General features: G+C 46.7%; 2 protein-coding genes across 3 annotated transcripts in view; one reads left to right on the top strand and one right to left on the bottom strand.

The window, feature by feature from the left end:
• Positions 1-15,620, top strand: part of RHOF (ras homolog family member F, filopodia associated) — a 30,419-nt gene extending 14,799 nt beyond the window's left edge. The window contains exons 3-5 of the mRNA XM_074298068.1: positions 12,868-12,977; positions 14,290-14,424; positions 14,789-15,620. Coding sequence (XP_074154169.1) covers positions 12,868-12,977; positions 14,290-14,424; positions 14,789-14,953 — 410 coding nt within the window. The 3' untranslated portion in view covers positions 14,954-15,620. The remainder of the gene's footprint in view (positions 1-12,867; positions 12,978-14,289; positions 14,425-14,788) is intronic.
• A 577-nt stretch (positions 15,621-16,197) lies between these two features.
• TMEM120B (transmembrane protein 120B) overlaps positions 16,198-18,122 on the bottom strand; it is a 37,776-nt gene continuing 35,851 nt past the window's right edge. Inside the window, exons 11-13 of one of the 2 annotated variants that reach the window (XR_012487651.1) lie at positions 17,709-17,777; positions 17,003-17,570; positions 16,198-16,949 (exon numbers count right to left, since the gene is read on the bottom strand). Coding sequence is in view for 1 of the 2 variants with exons in the window: in XM_074298055.1 (XP_074154156.1) it covers positions 17,460-17,570; positions 17,709-17,777 (180 nt within the window). In the remaining variant the exon portion in view is untranslated. Of the gene's footprint in view, positions 17,571-17,708; positions 17,778-18,122 lie in introns of both variants that reach the window. The other variant, XM_074298055.1, reaches the window with a different exon arrangement.

The following is an 18,122-nucleotide window of genomic DNA, read 5'->3' as shown; positions in this document are numbered from 1 at the left end:
AGAGGCGGTGAGTCAATTCATGGCAGCAGGGTGCAATATGAGCAGTGAATAAGGCGAATGAGATACCTGAATGCAAGGAGGCAAGGTGAGAGTCATGACTTCAATGTGTAAGAAAAGATGGACCTTATTCAGAAGAACAAGACAGGTAAAAAATGGTGTAGTGACATGTGGAGTGTGTGTGTACATATGGAGAAAACCAGGGTTTAGTGACTTGCCCAAGGTCATGTGGCTAGTAAGTATTGATGTCACATTTGAATTCAGATCCTTCTGACTCCAGGCCTGTTGCTCCATTCACTGTTCTACCAAGCTGCAAACATGAAGCATACCCATACATAAAAATGCAGGAATCAGAGCAAAGAAGCCTCGTGAAAAGCTTTTGGGTCAAGATTAATAGGATGGGGGCAGCCAGATGGTGCAGCGGATGGAGCCCCAGCCCTGAAATCAGGAGGGCCCGAGTTCAAATCTGGCCTCAGACACTTAATACTTCCTGGCTGTGTGACCCTGGGAAAGTCACTTAACCCCAATTGCCTCAGCAAAAAAAAAAGATTAATAGGATGGAAAACAGAACTGTAGCTTATTACAGACCAATAGAAGAATTCAAGAAACATTAAAAACTTGACATAGAAATATAATAGTGATTGGGGCAGCCAGGTTATTCAGGTATCAGCTTCAACTCTCATTTTTCTCTGTCTCTCTCTCTCCCCCAACTCAGGAGAAGCATTTATACCTCAAAAAACACCACAAATGAAGTTTTGTTGATTGTCTAGACTTAAGGAAGTGATGTAAACAATGTTGCTAATGTAGATTAAACTTGAAAGTGTGTCATGGATACTTAAAGAAAACAGAACAAAACAAAATGGGAGAGCCGGTTGTATAATATTTGCCAGTATGCTTCTGCATCTGTACCATTTGACACTATCAACTGCCTTCTCTTTCTGGATACTGTCTCCTCCCTGTGATTTCACAACACCGTTCCCTCCTGCTTATCCTCCCACTTGTCTGACTGATCCTTCTCAGCCTTCCCAGTTGACATTCTCATCCATACTTCCTATCTTTGGGTTTACTCCAGGACTCTTCTCTGCTGTCTCCTTACTCTTTCTCTTAAGTGATCTCCGGAGCTCCCACACATTCACCTGTCATCTCTGTGCAGATAATCATCCAGAGCAGAGGCCCAGCCCGCCTCTGTCTCCTGATCCGCAGTCTCACATCTCCGCCTTCCTGTGTGACTTCCCACCTGGATATCTACTGAGCACCCCAAATTCGCCTTATCCAAAATGGGACAGATTGTCTTCCCGCTCGCCCGCCCCAAACTTCCCAACTTCTCTGTCTCTAGAGAGGGTGCTGCCGCCTTTTCAGTACCTCAAGTCTGCAACCTGCAATCACTCCTCAGTCCTTCCTTCTCCCTCACGCCACACGGCCCATCGGGTTTCAGGTCTTGTCGCTTCTCCTCAATATCTATCCCATCCACCCCCTTCTCCTCACTCCCACAACCACCCCAACTCCTCTGAACTTTTTATTAGCCCTAGAATCTTATACTTCTGTTGTAGTATACTCATAGAGTGTTGTCGTAGTGTAGTCATGTAAGTATAGTATACTCTTGTAGTTATGGTATACCCATAAAATTCTGTGATAGTACACTCATATAGTATATATATGTTATAGTATAGAAATATAGTTCTGTTATAGTACACTCATATAATATATATGCATATATATATGTTATAGTATACTCATGTAGTTATGGTATACCCATAAAGTTCTGTGATAGTACACTCATATAGTATATATGTACATATATATATGTTATAGTATAGCCATATAGTTCTGTTATAGTGTACTCATGTGTACTCATTTAGTATATATACACATATGTTATAGTATACTCACATATACTCATATATATGTTGTAGTATAGTCCTGTAGTTAGTTATAATATATCTGTGTAATTGTTATAGTATACTCATATATACATATGTGTGTGTGTGAGATAGTATACTCCTGTAGTTATAGTATACTCATATAGTTATAATATACCTACAAAGTTCTGTTCTAGCATACTCCTGTAGTTATAGTGTACCCATATTGAGGAATACATCCAGTATACCCATATAGTTACAGCGTACACATGTGGCTGTTACAGGACACTCATGGTTATAGGCTGCCCATGTAGCTCTGTTCTCTTATGCTACAGCCGTTCTATAGCAGAGTACTCTCCACCTCGCCCTCCTCACAGCTGCCCAACTGAGGATTGGGCACCAGCTGGGTGGTGCAGTGTATCCAGGCCCTAGGCCTGGAACCAGGAAGACGCTTCTTCCTGAGTCTAATACTTAGACACTTTTAGCTAGGTGACCCTGAGCAAGCCACTTACGCCTGTTTGACTCAGTTTCCTCGTTTGTAAAATGAACTGGAGAAGGAAATGGCAGGCCATTCCAGTACCTTTGTCAAGAAAAACCCAAATGGGGTTACAAAGAGTCCTATGTGATCAAAAATGGACTGATCAACAACTGAAATACAAATCCGTGTTACGGATTTTGCCTGTGTAGACGTGGCCTCCGGCAGAATATAGGCTCCTCAAGAGTAACGATTACAGAATTTTTGTCTGTGTTCCCAGGATGGTTCCTGGCACATAGTAGGTGCTTAATAAATCTTGTCGGACTGAAATGAATGAATGAAATGCATTCATTAAGAACTTGCTATGTCTCAGTTAATTAGATCACTCACTGAACAAACCTTTTCCTTGGGGAATATAGGATGAAATCATAATTGATCAAGTGAAGGCTGAACTACTCAATTCTGCTTTTGCCTTTGTGTTTTTTTGCCAAGGAATATAAATTTCAGAAAAAAAAGGGAGGGGATAAAGGAGATGAAAATCAAAGGAAACATGGAGTTTCTAGGAAAGTACTGAGTTGTCATCCGTGAATTCAAGCCATAAGAGCACTGATTCTGGAGTCAGGAAGACCTGAGTTCAAATCTGGCCTCAGATCCTTGCCAGTTGCATGACCTTGTTAGTCTTAGCCTCCATTTGCCTTCTTTATCTTATCTGTAAAAGGGGATATGATAGTATCTATCTTCTTGGCTGTTATGAGGGTCAAATTAGGTAATAATTGTAAAGTACTCGGCACAGCGCCTGGCACATGTGAAGCACTCTATAATGTTAGTTATTATATGATTGCTGAGCCGTGGACTTTTCGACAAATCATTTAGAGAAATAGTGTCACAGAATGGAAAATAGCCAAATGCCCTGAAGAGGAAGAAAGAGGGAAGGAGGGAGAGAGAAGAGGAGGAAGAGAGAAAGAGAGAGAGATTTATTAGCTCTGGGACTTTAGGCTGTCACTTAATGTCTCTCAGACTCAGTTTTCTCTTCCATAAATGGGCATAATAATAACAATAGTGGTTAACTTGTGGTTATTTTATGTCTGCAAAACTTGAAGCTTAAAGCATCAGACAGGGCCCTTTTGTGTTAATAAAGCACAACGCTACACTGAGACTTTTGGGATAGTCTGTATAAATGCCACTTATGACTATTACAAACCATAGTCCAGGAAACTTGTCTTTGATTCCTGGTAAAACCCAAGAACATGTTGTCAAAGGGATGGTTTTGTGAATATCTAACAAAAAAAAGGAAGTGGTAAAAATAGAGTCAGTGTGGCTTCCCTATGAGCAATTCATGCCAAATTGACCTCATTTCTTTTTCTGACAATGCCATGACACTGGTAGACCAGTTGGCCATTGTTGATGATTTACCTAGGTTTGCGCAAAACAATTCGTGAAGTGCCTCATTGTCACCTTGTAGGCAAGATTGGGGAGATGTGAGCTGAAAGCAGCTAAGTGGAACAGTAGAAAGAGCTCTGGGTCTAGAGTCAAGAAAACCTGAGTTCAAATCCCACCTCAGACACTTATTGTGTGTGACCTTGGCCAAGTCATTTAGTCTTGTCTCAGTTTCCTTATCTGTAAAATGTGGATAATAACTACCTTGAAGATGTCATGAGGATTGGATGAGATGATAATATTTTTTAAAGTTCTTAGCACAATGCCTGGCACATTTTGTTGATGTTTGATGTCAAGTCATCTTACTTGTGTCCAACTCTTCATGGCCCATTTGGAGTTTTCTTGGCAGAGAGACTGGAGTGATTTGCAATTTCCTTCTCCACCTCATTTTACATATGAGGAAAGTAAGTAACTTGCTCAGGGCCACACAGCTGGTAAGTCTGAGGCAGAATTCAAACTCATGAAGATGAAGATGAGTCTTCCTGACTCCGGGTCTGTTCTATATACTTTGCCCTAACTTCCCTAGCAGGCATTATTCCTAAATGATAGGACAGTTGTTTGTGCTGATCTAATTAATGCAGTCATTGTGAACTTACTGTGTCTAATGGAGTGGCCCAGAGATCTGTCCTTGACCAACTCCTATTTAACTTTTTTTTATCAGTTATTTGAATAAAGGCATAAACAAATAATGCTTATCAAATTTCCAGATGACATAAGATTGATAGCAATAGCTAACATTTGTTAGTTAAGTCATTTTCAGTCATATTTCACTTGGTGACTCCATTTGGGGTTTTCTTGGCAAAAATATTGGAATGGTTTGTCATCTCCTTCTCCAGCTCATTTTACAGATGAAGCAACTGAGGCAAATGGGGTGAAGTGACTTGCTTAGGGTCACCCAGCTAGGAAGTAGCTGAGACCGGATTTGAACTCAAGTTTTCCTGATTTTCCTAGGCCTGGCACTCTATCCATTGAGCCACCTTGCTACCTGATAGCTAAAATACCAGGTGACAAAGTCAGGCTTCAAAAGGCTCTTGAATGAATTTTGGGCCAAATTTAATTAAATGAAATTCAATTGGGATAATGGTCAAGTCCTATATTTAGGTTCAAGAAATCAACTGCCCAGGTATCCTTTGAGGATGTGGTGGCCAGAAATTAGTTCCCACAAGAAAGAGGCAGTTTCAAGTAGATTACAAGATTACAAGGGGCAGCCAGGTGGGGCAGTGGATAGAGCACCAGCTTTGAGTTCAGGAGGACCCGAGTTCAAATCTGGTCTCAGACACTTAACACTTCCTGGCTGTGTGACCCTGGGCAAGTCACTGAACCCTAGCCTCAGAGGAAAAAAAAAAAAAGTATACTCAGCAACCAAAAGTAACCAATGTGAACCACTCAGCATGGATTCCCCCTTTATTTCCCCCAGTGTACCCTTCAAATGACTTAATCCTCCCCAGTTTATCCTCCTTTGCATCAGGCTCAAAGGAGGAAATAGACATTTTTCTTGCCAACTCTAAGCCCTGTGTTCTTCCTTCAGCTCCATCTTCCTTCTCTCCCCCAGTAGACTAATGTAGGCAGATGGCACAGTAATAAGGCACTAAATCTGAAGTCTGGAAGACCTGAGTTTAACTATGATCTCAGATGGTTCCTAGCTGTGTGACCCTGAGCAAGTCATTTAAACCCTATCTACCTCATTTCCTCAACTGGCAAAAGAGGGTAATAATAGCATTTCCTTTTTAGTGTTGTTTTTAGAGTCAAGTGAGTCTATTTTTTTTCTCTAATTTTTCCAAATCCATGTAGAGATAGTTTTCAACATCCATTTTTGTAAGATTTTATGTACCAAAATTTTCTCCCTCCCTCCCTGACCTCTCTTTTCCCCCAAGACAGCGAGCAATCTGACACAAGTTATACATGCACAATACTTTTAAACACATTTCCATCTTAGCCATGTTGTGCAAGAAAAATCACACTAAAAGGGAAAAAACCATGAGAAAGAAAAAGGAAACAAACAAAAAAAGGTGAAAATACTATACTTAGTTAATATTCAGGCTTCATAATTCTCTCTCTGGATGCAGATGGCATTTTTTATCCCAAGTCTATTGGAATTCTTTTGGATCATCTGAGAAGGGTCAAGTCTATCACAGTTAATCATCATAGAATCTTGCTCTTATTGTGTACCATGTTCTCTTGGTTCTGCTCGCTTCACTCAGCATCAGTTCCTGTCAGTCTCTCCAGGCCTCTCTGTATTCATCCTGCTGGTCGTTTCTTATAGAACAATAACATTCCATCACATTCATATACCACAATTTATTCAACTGTTCTCCCACTGATGGGCAGCCACTCAGTTTCCAGTTTCTGGCCACTACAAAAAGAGCTGCTACAAATATTTTAGTACATAAGGGTCCTTTTCCCTTTCCTGATCTCTAAAGTGATCTTTTTAAAGCACTTAGCAATGTCTAGCACACAAGTCTTAAAAAATACTTATTTTCTTACACCCCCCCTCCTTCTACGAGGAGGAATAAAGTCTCCCTCCTCTTTCTGAAAAGCTTTTCCTGGCCATTAATCTTAGTATCTTCCCTGTGAGATTGCTTCCAATTTACCTTATATAGATCTTGTTCATACGTTGTCGCTTCTACATTGTTTCTCACTTTAAACTGAGAGCTCCTGGTGAGCAGAGACTTAAATGTCAACAGGCTGACATTTTTATAAATTCTTCTGTGCCTCAGTTTCCTTAACACTCAAAAGGCATATAATATTATAATAGCAATTATAATAACATATAATAATAATATGTTAAATAAATATAAAAGTATGAATAAAAATATAAATAAGATAAATATAATAATAAATACCACCTCTTTTGCAGAGTTGTTCTGAGGATCAAATGAGGCAATATTTTTAAAGCATTTAGCACAGTGCTTGTCACACAGTAAGTGCTTAATAAATGTCTGCTTGCTTGATCTGATTTGACTTCAATCTTGCCATGTCCATGGGCTCCTTCCTCATTGCCTCTTATTAAAAACCCTCACTTGACAAGTTTGCTCAAACTGTTATTCCATATGACAGCCGTCTTACACTTCTGGCTTCTGCTTTTCCAGCCCCTATTCATTTTTCCACCTTTTGCAATGTGGCTTCTGCCCCTGACTAACCTGAAGTTAACTGTCCAAAATCACCACATCGGTCACTGTTTCTCCATCCCCATCCTTCTCAATCACGCTACAGCGTTAGGCTCTGTGGCCCACTGCCACTGTTTTCTTCTGGTTCTCCTTGCTTCTTACGCTCAGTAGGCTCCAGCATCCCTGTCCCTTCCCTTTAAATATTCTCCACTCCTCTTTGGCCTAGCCATGCTCTCTCTCCCATAAGCTCCCTTAGGTGCAAATCTACGTATCTTTTCTTTTCTTTTTTTTTTAAGGCACTTGGGGTTAAGTGACTTGTCCAGGGTCACACAGCTAGGAAGTGTCCATTGTGTATTTGAACTCACATCCTCCTGATTTCAGAACCAGCTCTCTATTCATTCTATATCTATTTTTTCTTCCTTCCTTTCTCTCTCTCACTCTCTTTTTCTTACTCTCGCTCTTTTTCTTTCTCTCTTCTCACTCTTTCATTCTCCCTCCCTCCCTATTCCCTCTTTCTTTTCTTTCTTTCTTTCTTTTCTTTTCTTTCTGTTTCTTTCTTTCTTTTCTTTTTTCTTTCCTTTTCTTCCTCTTTCTTTCTTTCTTTCTTTCTTCCTTCCTTTCTTCCTTTCTTTCTTATCTTGCTTCCCAGATCTACATATCTTGTCCCCATCTCTATCCCAAGCTCTGTTCTCATATCTCCAACTGTCTGTCAGAGACAAGTATCTCGATCGCAATATATTGCAAATGATCATTAAGTACTTATTAAATACCTACTGTGTCCCAGGCACTGAGAATCCACAGACAAAAATGAACCTCCAAGGTGAAGAGAGAGTACATTCTAAGCATGAGGGAGACCCGCTGCAAAGAAGCAGGGACCACAGACCAAGTGTAATGGATGAGGAGAAACTAGAAAGCATTTGGAATAATGGCTAGGTGAGTTGGGAAGTTTTTATTTGATTTTAAAGACAATAGGGAGCCAACAAAGCTTATAGTGGAGGGGAGTGACAAGATTAGATTTGAGTTTTAGATATGTGGAGAATGGATTATCATATAATCCCTTAAACCAGTTCCTTTTCTGAAATTCTCCATTTCCTGGAAGGCATCCCCATTCCATCAGTCACCAGGTTCACAGCCTTAGAGTTATCCATAAGTCTTCACTCTCCCTTCATGTCTAATTAACTAAGTCAATAAATATTTACTAAGAACCTACTATGAGCCTAGCTCTGTCTGTGCTAAGTGCTGCAGATTCAAATTAAAAACAAAGACAGTCCCTGCCCTCAAAGATCTATCAAATTGGGCACACCCTTTGACCCAGCAGTGTCTCTACTGAGTCTGGATCCAAGAGATTATAAAAAAGGGAAAAGGATCCTCATGGGGACCCTCATCTGCAAAAGTGTTTGTTATTTTTTTAATCATGTCCAGGTCCTCCTAACTCCCTTTTTGAGGTTTTCTTGGCAAATGTACTGGAGTGATTTGACATTTCCTTTTCCAGTTTGTTTTACAGATGAGGAAATCGAGGCAGAGTTAAGTGACTTGTCCAGAGTCACATTGCTAGGAAATCCCTGAGGCTGGATTTGAACTCAGATCTTCCTGACTCTAGCTAGCACTCTATACAACGTACCACATAGCTGCCCTAACAGAGGAAGACAAAACACAAGAGGAAGCTGAAAAGTGTGGGGGGGGAGTTCTGTATCCATAATGTCTCTCAACTTTGCCCTCCTTTCTTTATTAACCCAATCATCATCTTGATTGTCTTTCTCTTAGACTATTGCCAAAGTCCCTAGTTGTCCTTCCAGTCTCCAGGCTTTTCCTTCTCCAGTCCTTCCTCTTCTTGATGACCAATTGATATTCCTCAAGTCTGCTGCTGTCACTTCCCTCCTCAAGAAGCTCTAGTGGCTCTCTAGTGCCTCCGGTCCGGCATGGAGGACAAACGCCTCTGCCTGGCATTGAAAGTCCTTGGTGATCTGCCTCCAGTCCTTCCTTTCACACTAACTGCCAGTTACTTCTCTTATCCTGTGATCACATCAGCCCACTGGCTAGTGCTTGTATGTGACATCTCCCACCTCTGTTCCTTTGCCCAGGGGGTGATCTGGGTCTGGATGTTCTCTTTGCTCACCTTCAAGTGTTGTTACCTCTTCTAAGCTGCCTTCCCTGATTCCTCCCAGGGGTTAACCCACCTCTCTCTCCTCTGCTTGAATGATTATATCTTGTATTTATTGATCTGGGTATGTATCATATTCCTCAAATATAATATAACTCCTCCAGGGCAGGGTCTGGTTTCTTTCTTTCTTTTGTTTTTTTCTGAGACAGCTGGGGTTAAGTGACTTGCCCAGGGTCACACAGCCAGGAAGTGTTAAGCGTCTGAGACCAGATTTTAACTCGGGTCCTCCTGACTTCAGGGCTGATGCTCTAGCCACTGCGCCACCCAGCTGCCCCTCATTTCTTTTTTCAGTATGACCTGAAATCCTTTACCCTGGGCTCTTCCAGTGAGGAAACTGTCTCCATCAAAGCAGAGAGTGACAGCTCTGAAAATGTTTTAGACAGTTGGTCACATATATATCAGAGCTGTAAATTTAAAACTGCAGAAATCTCAGAGGTCAGAGAGTCCATTCTCTCCCTCCATTTTACAGATGAGAAAACTGAGGCTCAGAGAGGGGAAGTGACCTGATCAAAGGCACATTGAGAATGAAGTGGCAGAACTAGGGATGAAGACAGCCCTTTCTCCAGTACTCCCTTCATGATATTGCCTCCTATAGGTGCCTACCAAAGCCCCAACCAGCCAGTCACTATGTAGCTGGTACATAGTAAGAGTTTAAGAAGTACTTGGTGGATAAATGGAAGGAAGGAAGAGAAAGAAAGGGAAGAAGAGAAAAAACAGAGAAAAGACAAAAGAGAAAGAGTCGGGGAAGAGAGAAGAATAACGGGAAAGGAAGAGGAGAGAAAGAAAAATGAGGAAAAGAAAGAAGAGAAAGACTGGGGGAAAGAGAAGATGAAAGAAAGGGGAAAAGAACAGAGGAGAGAAGGGGAAAGAATAAAGAGAGAGAAAGAAAGACTGGGGAAAAGAGGAGGAAGAAAGTAGAAAGACTGAAGAGGAAGAAAGACAGAAAAAGGGAAAAAGAAAGAAAGAATAAAGAACAGAGAAAAAGTAAATTAAACAGGAAAAAGGAAGGGAGGAAAAGAGGGAGGGAGGAAGGAAGGAAGAAAAATGCATAAAGAGAAAGAGCATCCACAACAAGGGAAATGATAGGTCCATGGTCCTCCGCCTTAGTCAGACCCCAATTAAAATACTGTCCACATCACTGGGTGTCTCAGTTCAGGAAGGACACTGTGGAAGCAACAATCAAGTTGTTTAGAAAACTATGTGGTAAGGTACACAGCCCTTAACAACCAAGCTCCTATCTCCCTCTTTGGCTTTAGTAAATATGACTCCCCATCCCCACTTTAGCCGTATTGTTATTTGTCACATGGGACATTCCATTTCCCATCTTCGTGCCTTTGCCAAGGCTGTCCCCCCTGCCTGGTATGCCCTCCTTCCTATTATCCTTTATTTCTTTCAAAGCTCCCAAATGCCTTTCCTGCCTTTCTTTATTCCCCTCCCTTCTTCCCATCCTTCGCCCCCACCTGCTGCCAAATTACCTTGTAATGTAAGAATCTTGTATACACTGATGTATACAAACTGTATTAACTAGGATATTATAGACCCATGTTACCCATCTTCATTGCACCCAGGAAGTTCTTTATTTCTCTTTAACTGATTCCATATTTGACTCTCCATAGGAACTATTGCAAACTTTCTCTTCCCCTTCCCATACATCTTATCCATCCTTCAACTGAAGATCTTGGAGAAGTAAAGGATTCAAGTGGGAAAGCAGCTTGGAATCAAGACTTGAGTTCAAATTCAGCTTCAGGCACTTTGTAGCTATGTGATCCTATCACCCTTCACTTCTGCCTCAGTTTCTTCAACTGTCAAATGCACATAATAGCATCCTGCTTTGGAGACAGGTTGTGAGGACCGAAGGAGACATGATGGAAAAAGTGCTTAGCACAATTCTGCGGTTTTCTTCCTCTTTTTCTAGTCTCTATTTCAGAATCTTTGACACTGAATCTTCCTCTCTGCTCCTTTCCTCTAGTCTTTGACAAAAGGATGGCCTTTCTGGCTGAGACCCATCTTCTCTGCACGTGACCTCTGGCCCATCCCCTTCTATCTTCTCCAGAAGATTATAACCTTAATCATCCTCTCACTCTTACTAGTCTTCAGCCTCTCAGTCAATGAACATTAAGCACCTATTATGTACCAGCAGTGTGCTGAGCACTGGGGATACAAAAAGAGGCAAAAGTCTGTTCCTGCCTTCAAGGAGCTTACAATCTGATGGAGAAGACATCATGCAGACAAATATGTGCAAAAAGCAAGCTACATACAAAATAAATAGGCAACCAATCAATGAACATTTATTAGGCACCTATTATGTACCAGGCACTGTGCTGAGCACTGGGGATACAAAAAGAGGCAAAAGACAGTCTCTGCCCTCAAGGAGCTTATATTAGTAACCACAACAGAAGCTAGAATTTATATAGCAGGTTTAAGGTTTGCAAAGCATTTTCCAAAATTTATCTTGTGTGATCCTATCTACACCCCTTGGAGGTAAGTACTAGTATTATCTCCATTTTGCAGATGAGAAAACTGAGGCAGATAAGGGTTAATTGATTTGCCTGTGGTCCTACTGCTTGTAAGTGTCTGAGGTGGGATTTGAACTTCCTGTCTTCCTGATTCCAAGTCTCACCCTCTATCCCTGTATCAATCAGCTCCCTTTTGCCCCACCTAGCTTTCTCTGGCTCTTTTGTCCCCAATTGTTGTTTTCCTCCAAAGTTCTGTCCTCATCTTTTCTTCTCATCTTCCCTTCCTCCTTCCTTCCTTTCCCCCACTCTCCCTTTTCTCTTCTCCTCTCCTCTTTAACTTTCTTTTCTTTTTCTTTCTCTCCCCCCCTTATTTTCCCTCCCTGTCTGTCTTTATCTCTTCCCTCTCTTTCTTCCTTCCTTCCTCCCTCCCTCCCTTTGTTTCTGTTTCTATTCCTATCTCTTTCCTCATCACTTCCCAAAGTAGTTTACCTTAAAACAAAGATCTGCTCTTTGACCTCCAGTGGCTCCCTGTTGCCTCTGTGATAAAATAGTTTGTTTTTGTAGCCCTTCCCCAATGGGCTCCAACGCTCTCTCTCTGGCCCTGTTGGCCATCGCTCTCCCTCCAGCACCTGAGGAGTCGGTCAGACTGGGCTCTGCTCAGTTTTCGGCACGTGTTTCACGTTCTGTCTCTGGCTGTCTATGTGTTTATCCCGCCTACATCTGACCATCCCCTGGTGCTTGGGACGCCCTCCCTTCCTCCCTCTGCTTCTCAAGATGTAACTTGGACTTCATAGAGTGAAGCCTTTGCTCACTCCGCCCCCAACTTCTGGTAACCTCAGTCTCTTCTGTTTGCCTACTACATATATTCTGTCCGGGCCCCATATAAGTACCTAAAAAATGGTAGATTGTTGTTGCTGTTATTATCTCTTATTATTATTATTGGGGCTCAGCGGCCAGAGGAAGAAGGAGTAAAGGTTGCAAAGAAGCACATCCAGACTAAGGAAAACCTTCCCAGTCCCCTGAGCCATCCAAAAGCTGAATGGGTTGCCTTAGGAGGCAATGGTGTCTCACCACTGGAGGTCTTCAAGTAGAAACTGGATAATTATTTAATCAAAATTTTATTGGGTATGTTATAAAGGCCAGTTAAGGCCATGAGTTCAAATCCAGCCTCAGACACTTACTAGCTATATGACCCAGGCTGCCTTAGTTTCTTCATCTGTCAAATGAGCTGGAGAAGAACATGGCAAATCACTTTGCCAAGAAAACCCCAAATGGGGACGTGAAAAGTCAGACGGGACTGAAGTGACTGGACTGCAATTCCAGTCAGTATGGCGGTACTGGATGGCGTGTGATTGCTCTTTCTCCCTAACTCTAGGTCAGGAAGACTACGACCGCCTTCGGCCGCTGTCCTACCAGAACACTCACCTTGTCCTCATTTGCTACGATGTCATGAATCCCACCAGCTACGACAATGTGCTCATTAAGGTGAGGACCTCCCGATGAAGGAGCTGAGGGCTTTCTGGAGAGCTCTGAGCCTGGCTCCCCCCTCCTGACCTCTGCGACTTGGGGGAGAGGTCAGCACCATGGAAAGTTCCTGCTGGAAAGAAGGGAGCAGGAGGAGTCTGGGGGACTGTAACAGGGTTGAAACCTTGGCCCAGATGTGGCAGTTCTGCCCGCAGCCCCTTCCTAGGGCCCTGCTGGGCCCGGCATGTGACCACCCTCCGACTGCTCAGAGATCATGGGAATCACAACTTCCTTCCCTCAGACGGCACTTTCATTCTTGCAGCAACTGAAGATGGGAGTAGGGCAAGGATGGGGATCCTCATTTTTCAGATGAGGCAGCTGGGCTTTGGGAGATTAACAAATTAGGGGCAGCTAGGGGGCGCAGTGGGGAGAGCACAGCCCTGAAGTCAGGAGGACCCCAGTTCAAATCTAGTCTCAGACACTTAACCCTTCCTGGCTGTGTGACTCTGGGCACATCACTTAACCCCCACTGCCTCAGCAAAAAAAAAAAAAAAAAAAGGAGAGATTCACAAATTGGCCAAGAGGCTGGGTGGTACCAGGAGCCCGACATCTGGCCCAAGTCCCTTTGCCTCTCCTTGGCATTTTCTCCATCCACCTACTTCTCAGGTCGGCGTGAGAGTAAAGTAAAGCACAGAAAAGGCTCTGCAACCCTCACAGCAATAAATGTCAGAGTGCTGGTAGGCGGAGTGGACACAGAACCTCAGGACTTCAGGTCCTTCCTCTAATAAGCCAGCTGTGTAATCCTGGGCTAGTCACTCCCCTCTGTCAGTTTCCTCATCTATAAAATGGGGAGAAGACTAGCGCCCACCTCAGTGGCAAAGGAGTCTCCTTATTAGGGAAGAGAACAAGTTTTATTCCAATTTCACATACCAAGGAGACTGCAGGTCTGCTCCTTTTATTATTGTAATTAGTCATTAATTATAATAATAAACCTCTATTACTCATTATTATTAGGCCCTTAGGGATCATCTTCAGATGAGTAAAGGGGCCTGAGAGAAATGGCTCAGTTAAGATCTGCTAAGTAGGTGACAAAGGGATTAGAATCCACACCCGTAGCCTGCCTGGCCGAGCTGGCTCTGGGGTAAAGGACGGCCCAAGTTCTGGCCGCAGATGTGATTCTGGGCAAGTCACCCCCTCCGTGGGCCTCAGTTTCCCCATCTGTGAAAGTGGGAAGCGGACGTTGGGTGCCCTTAGTTAGCTCGGGTTGCGCCTCCGAAGTCCCTCCGGCTTCCCCCGCCCAGAGACCGATGCTCCGTGTGCTCCGTCCCGACAGTGGTACCCAGAGGTCACTCACTTCTGCCACGGGACGCCCGTGGTCCTCATCGGCTGCAAGACGGACTTGCGCAAGGACAAGGAGCAGCTGCGGAAACTGCGGGCGGCGGACCTGGAGCCCATCACCTACGCCCAGGTCAGTGGGGGCTCCTGGGACCCTCCCAGCCCGGTTCTCCAGGGACTTTGGGGGGGGGTCTGGGGGGAGGGCCCCCTTCGAGCGTCCCTGACATTTTACAGCCCCCCCCTCTCTGCTGCCCCTCCTTGATCAGTCATGGGGCAGAAGCTGAGCTCCTTTATGGCTCCTGCACCTGCCCCACCACAAACAGATCTTTATTTTCCATCAACATAACACTGGTGCGGGCAGTGCCGGTGGGGGTGGGGGCTTCTGGAGGGGGAAGGGAGCCACTGGCCAACCCCGGGGCTCAGGGGCGGAATTGGGAGAAGCCTGGGGAGGTGGGGGCCCCCAGCTCTTCCGGTGACTAATGCCGGCCGTCCCCCAGGGCGAGAGCGCCTGCCAGCAGATGAAGGCCGCGCTGTACCTGGAGTGCTCGGCCAAGTTCCGGGAGAACGTGGAGGACGTGTTCCGGGAGGCCACCAAGGTGGCGCTGAGCGCGCTCAAGAAGGCCCAGCGCAAGAAGAAGCGGCGGCTCTGTGCGCTGCTGTGAGGGGTCCCGGCGCGGACGGTGGCCCGGCGGTCCGCCTCTCCAGGCTCCTAAGAAGCTCGCGGCTGGGGAGGGAGGGGGGAGGGGCGCGCCATCCTGCCCCGAGGGGTCCTGAGACCCATCCCCAGGAGGGCAGAGAGCGCCTCCCTGGAACGCACACCCCGATTTCCGAACTGACTCCCAACCAGTGTCGGCTTTGGCCCTCGTGGGAAAAGGAGGTCTTGGGCGATCGAACCACATTCACCCGTTGATGACCCCCCACGTTCCGGGCTCTGTGCTGGTTGCGAGGGCTACAAAGATGGCGGGTGGATCCCTCCCCCCAGGGGCAGGAAGAAGCGGCTACCCGGTCACATCCCGCCTGTTCCTGGGCCACGCCGGAGCTCCAGGGAGTGAGGAGGCCCTGGATGAGCCGGGACTAATGTGGGGAGAAGGCCCCGGACAGGGGCCCAAGCGCCGAGGTCTTTGTCCTCCTGACTGCGGCTATCTAATCTCTGGAACGCTATCATGCTCCGCGGCTCTCAGTCGCCCAGCTGCCACAGGAAGGCCCCCTGCTGTTGGAGGCCCCCTGCCGTCGGGGCCCGCCTGAGGGGGACTATTCCCCAAGGCCCTTTCCCACACCGTCTTGGCCACATTCAGTTTGACATTAAAAAAGGTACAAAAAACTACAAAACACACTCAGCCGGCCCGTGACTTGGTCGGGTCTCACTGCTCTCCGGGAGGGGGGAGCCCATCCTGTCTTGTCTCCCTTTCGGGAGCACCCTTCCCCACTTCCCAACCCCCGGTGGCCGCGATAACTAGCCTTGCCCCCCTTCCTTCCTGCCTATCACAAAGTTGCAGACAGCAACCACCAGCCTGCCTTCCTTCCTCAGACACACCCTCAGGGGATGTGGCCAGCGGGGTGCTTAATTTACAGAGGGGTAAACAGAGGCCCGGGGAGGGAGACGGGATCTCTGCTCGGGTTCTGGAGGAAGGGAGGCAGACCCAGAAGCTCTCCCATTAAAGGATCCCTGCTGCTCATCAGCGCCACAGCCTCAAACCGGTTCTTTTCCCCTTAAATGCCACTTTTTTGGTTTTTTTCCGAGGCAGTTGGGTAAACGATTTGCCCAGGGTCCCACAGCCAGGAAATGTGTCTGAGGGCAGATTTGAACTCTCCTCCTGACTTCAGGGCTGGTACTCCATCCATTGCGCCATCCTCCTGGCCCCTTTTTGCTTTTTTAATTCTACCCTTTCAAAGAAAGTAGGCTTCAGACAAGAGAGCATTTTTTATTAAAAACGGAAACCATCCCAGGGTCTGAGAGCGCGCAGTGGTCACTTAAAGACTAGGAAGGTGGGGGAGAATTGGGGGGGAGATTCTGGCTGGCCAACGTCCCCCTCGGCCCCCAAAGATGGCGGCAGCTGGAGGAGGTGCTTATGGCGCAGCCACCGCGTAGACAAGCGATTCTCACCCGGCTGCTTCCCTCAGAGCAGCCAATCAAAGCTCGGCTCTCCCCGGCTTTCTCCCGCCTTCCTCTCCTCCCCACTTCACCCCCTCGGTGACCTCTCCCAGGAGCCCACGTGCCCGGACTGTAAGAGTTCCTGAGTCCTAGCCCAAGCCCGTTTTCCCTGAGTGTGCCCACACTGCCCTGGGGCGGCGTCCAGAGTTTGAGGGTCAGCCCTCCGCCGACCCCCCTGCTCCCTTCACCCCCCCACCCCCTGCCAGGGACCCGGTCCAGTCTTTAGAAAGTGGGGGTCCCAGAAGGCGGCCCCAGGCAGCCATGATAGGAGAGGGGTCCCAGGGGCTGCGGGGCTCTTTTGGTAGGAGGCGGAAGCCCAAAGAGGCCCCATTCAGCCCCTCCTGTGACCAGCGGGACGTGAACCGTTGCCTCCGAATCCAACGCTCTTTCCAGCGGGGAGCCTTGGGAGTCCGTCTCTTAACATTCAGCCCTCTCTCTCCAACACAAACATGGCGGGAGGCGGGAAAGAGTCCAGGAGAGGTGCCTTGGGGGCGGGGGGAGAAGCCCTGGCTCCGGGGGCGCCACCCCCAGAGACTGAGGGGCCGGTGGTGCGGGGAACACAGGAGGGAGGAGAGGATCCTGGGGGAGTAGCAGCATTCCCGGGGAGAGGCCTCCAGGACACTGAAGGATCCGTCACCGCTCCGGCTCACATCGGAACAGTAAAGTTCACCTCCAAACACGGGGAGACGCTGAAACATGCTTGCTCTCCCCGCTCCTATCCAGCTGGAGGCGGAGGGCCCGAGATGGGGACCGGGCCTGTGGAGGCTGGCAGCTATCAGGGCAAGAGAGGTCTCTGGTTCCGGGGGCGGGGAGACCCAGTCTTAAATAGACACAAAGAGGGAACCAGGCATCTAGATTGGGGGCACAGGTCTGGGGTAATACTGAAGGGGAGCGTTCACATTCTTCTAGTCTGGAGCTGGCTGTGACTGAGGTCCCACAGCTGGCTCCAGAGCCCCAGGGGCCTGGCGAGGGCGTCCAGGACCCCAGGGTCCCTCGGGCAGGGAAGGCCTCGCTGCTCATAACTTCACCTTGCCTCTATTCTTCTGGAGTTTGGCGTGCACGACTTTGAGAGTGGTCAGGAAATTGCCCAGGAAGAGGATGAGGAAGGTGATGGCCAAGACGAAGACCTGGAAGAGAGGGGAGAAGGGGAAGAGCGATGGGCACGGGTCCCCCACCAGCTTGCCCCCTTCACAGTCCACACCACTGTCCCCCTCCAGACCCAAGGAGCTTGCCCTGCCATCTCCTTCAAGGAGCACCCCCCATACCTGCCACTCCTTGCATTCCTCATGGGTAGAGAGCTCAAACAACGTGATGGCGTTATAAAGCTGCCAGAACTGGAGGGGAGAAATCAAGAGCCTCTTATCATCAGGATGGCTGCCTCTTAGGCTCTGGGAGAAACAAGTTACCCCAGACGGGGCAGAGGCTACCCCACTCCCTGGAGGGCCCTCCCTATCCCCAACTGGGCTAGTGGGGCTTCAGGCTGGAGCCCAAGAGGGCCTCCTTTGTGTCCTGGAGCCCCTAAGCAGGCAGGCTGAGGAACTCTGAATTATTCCTCAGAATCCTAGTTCTAAATGCATAAAACAAAATCCCGGGGAATATAAAGAAAATGAATTAGACTGGAACTGGATGTTCAGCTTTTCCCATCTACGTTACCCAATGAGATAGCAGAACTACAAAGT

This window comes from Sminthopsis crassicaudata, chromosome 1, assembly GCF_048593235.1.
Source record: "Sminthopsis crassicaudata isolate SCR6 chromosome 1, ASM4859323v1, whole genome shotgun sequence".
In the NCBI taxonomy this organism is placed as follows: domain Eukaryota; kingdom Metazoa; phylum Chordata; class Mammalia; order Dasyuromorphia; family Dasyuridae; genus Sminthopsis; species Sminthopsis crassicaudata.
This window is presented reverse-complemented; position numbering and strand designations above follow the sequence as displayed.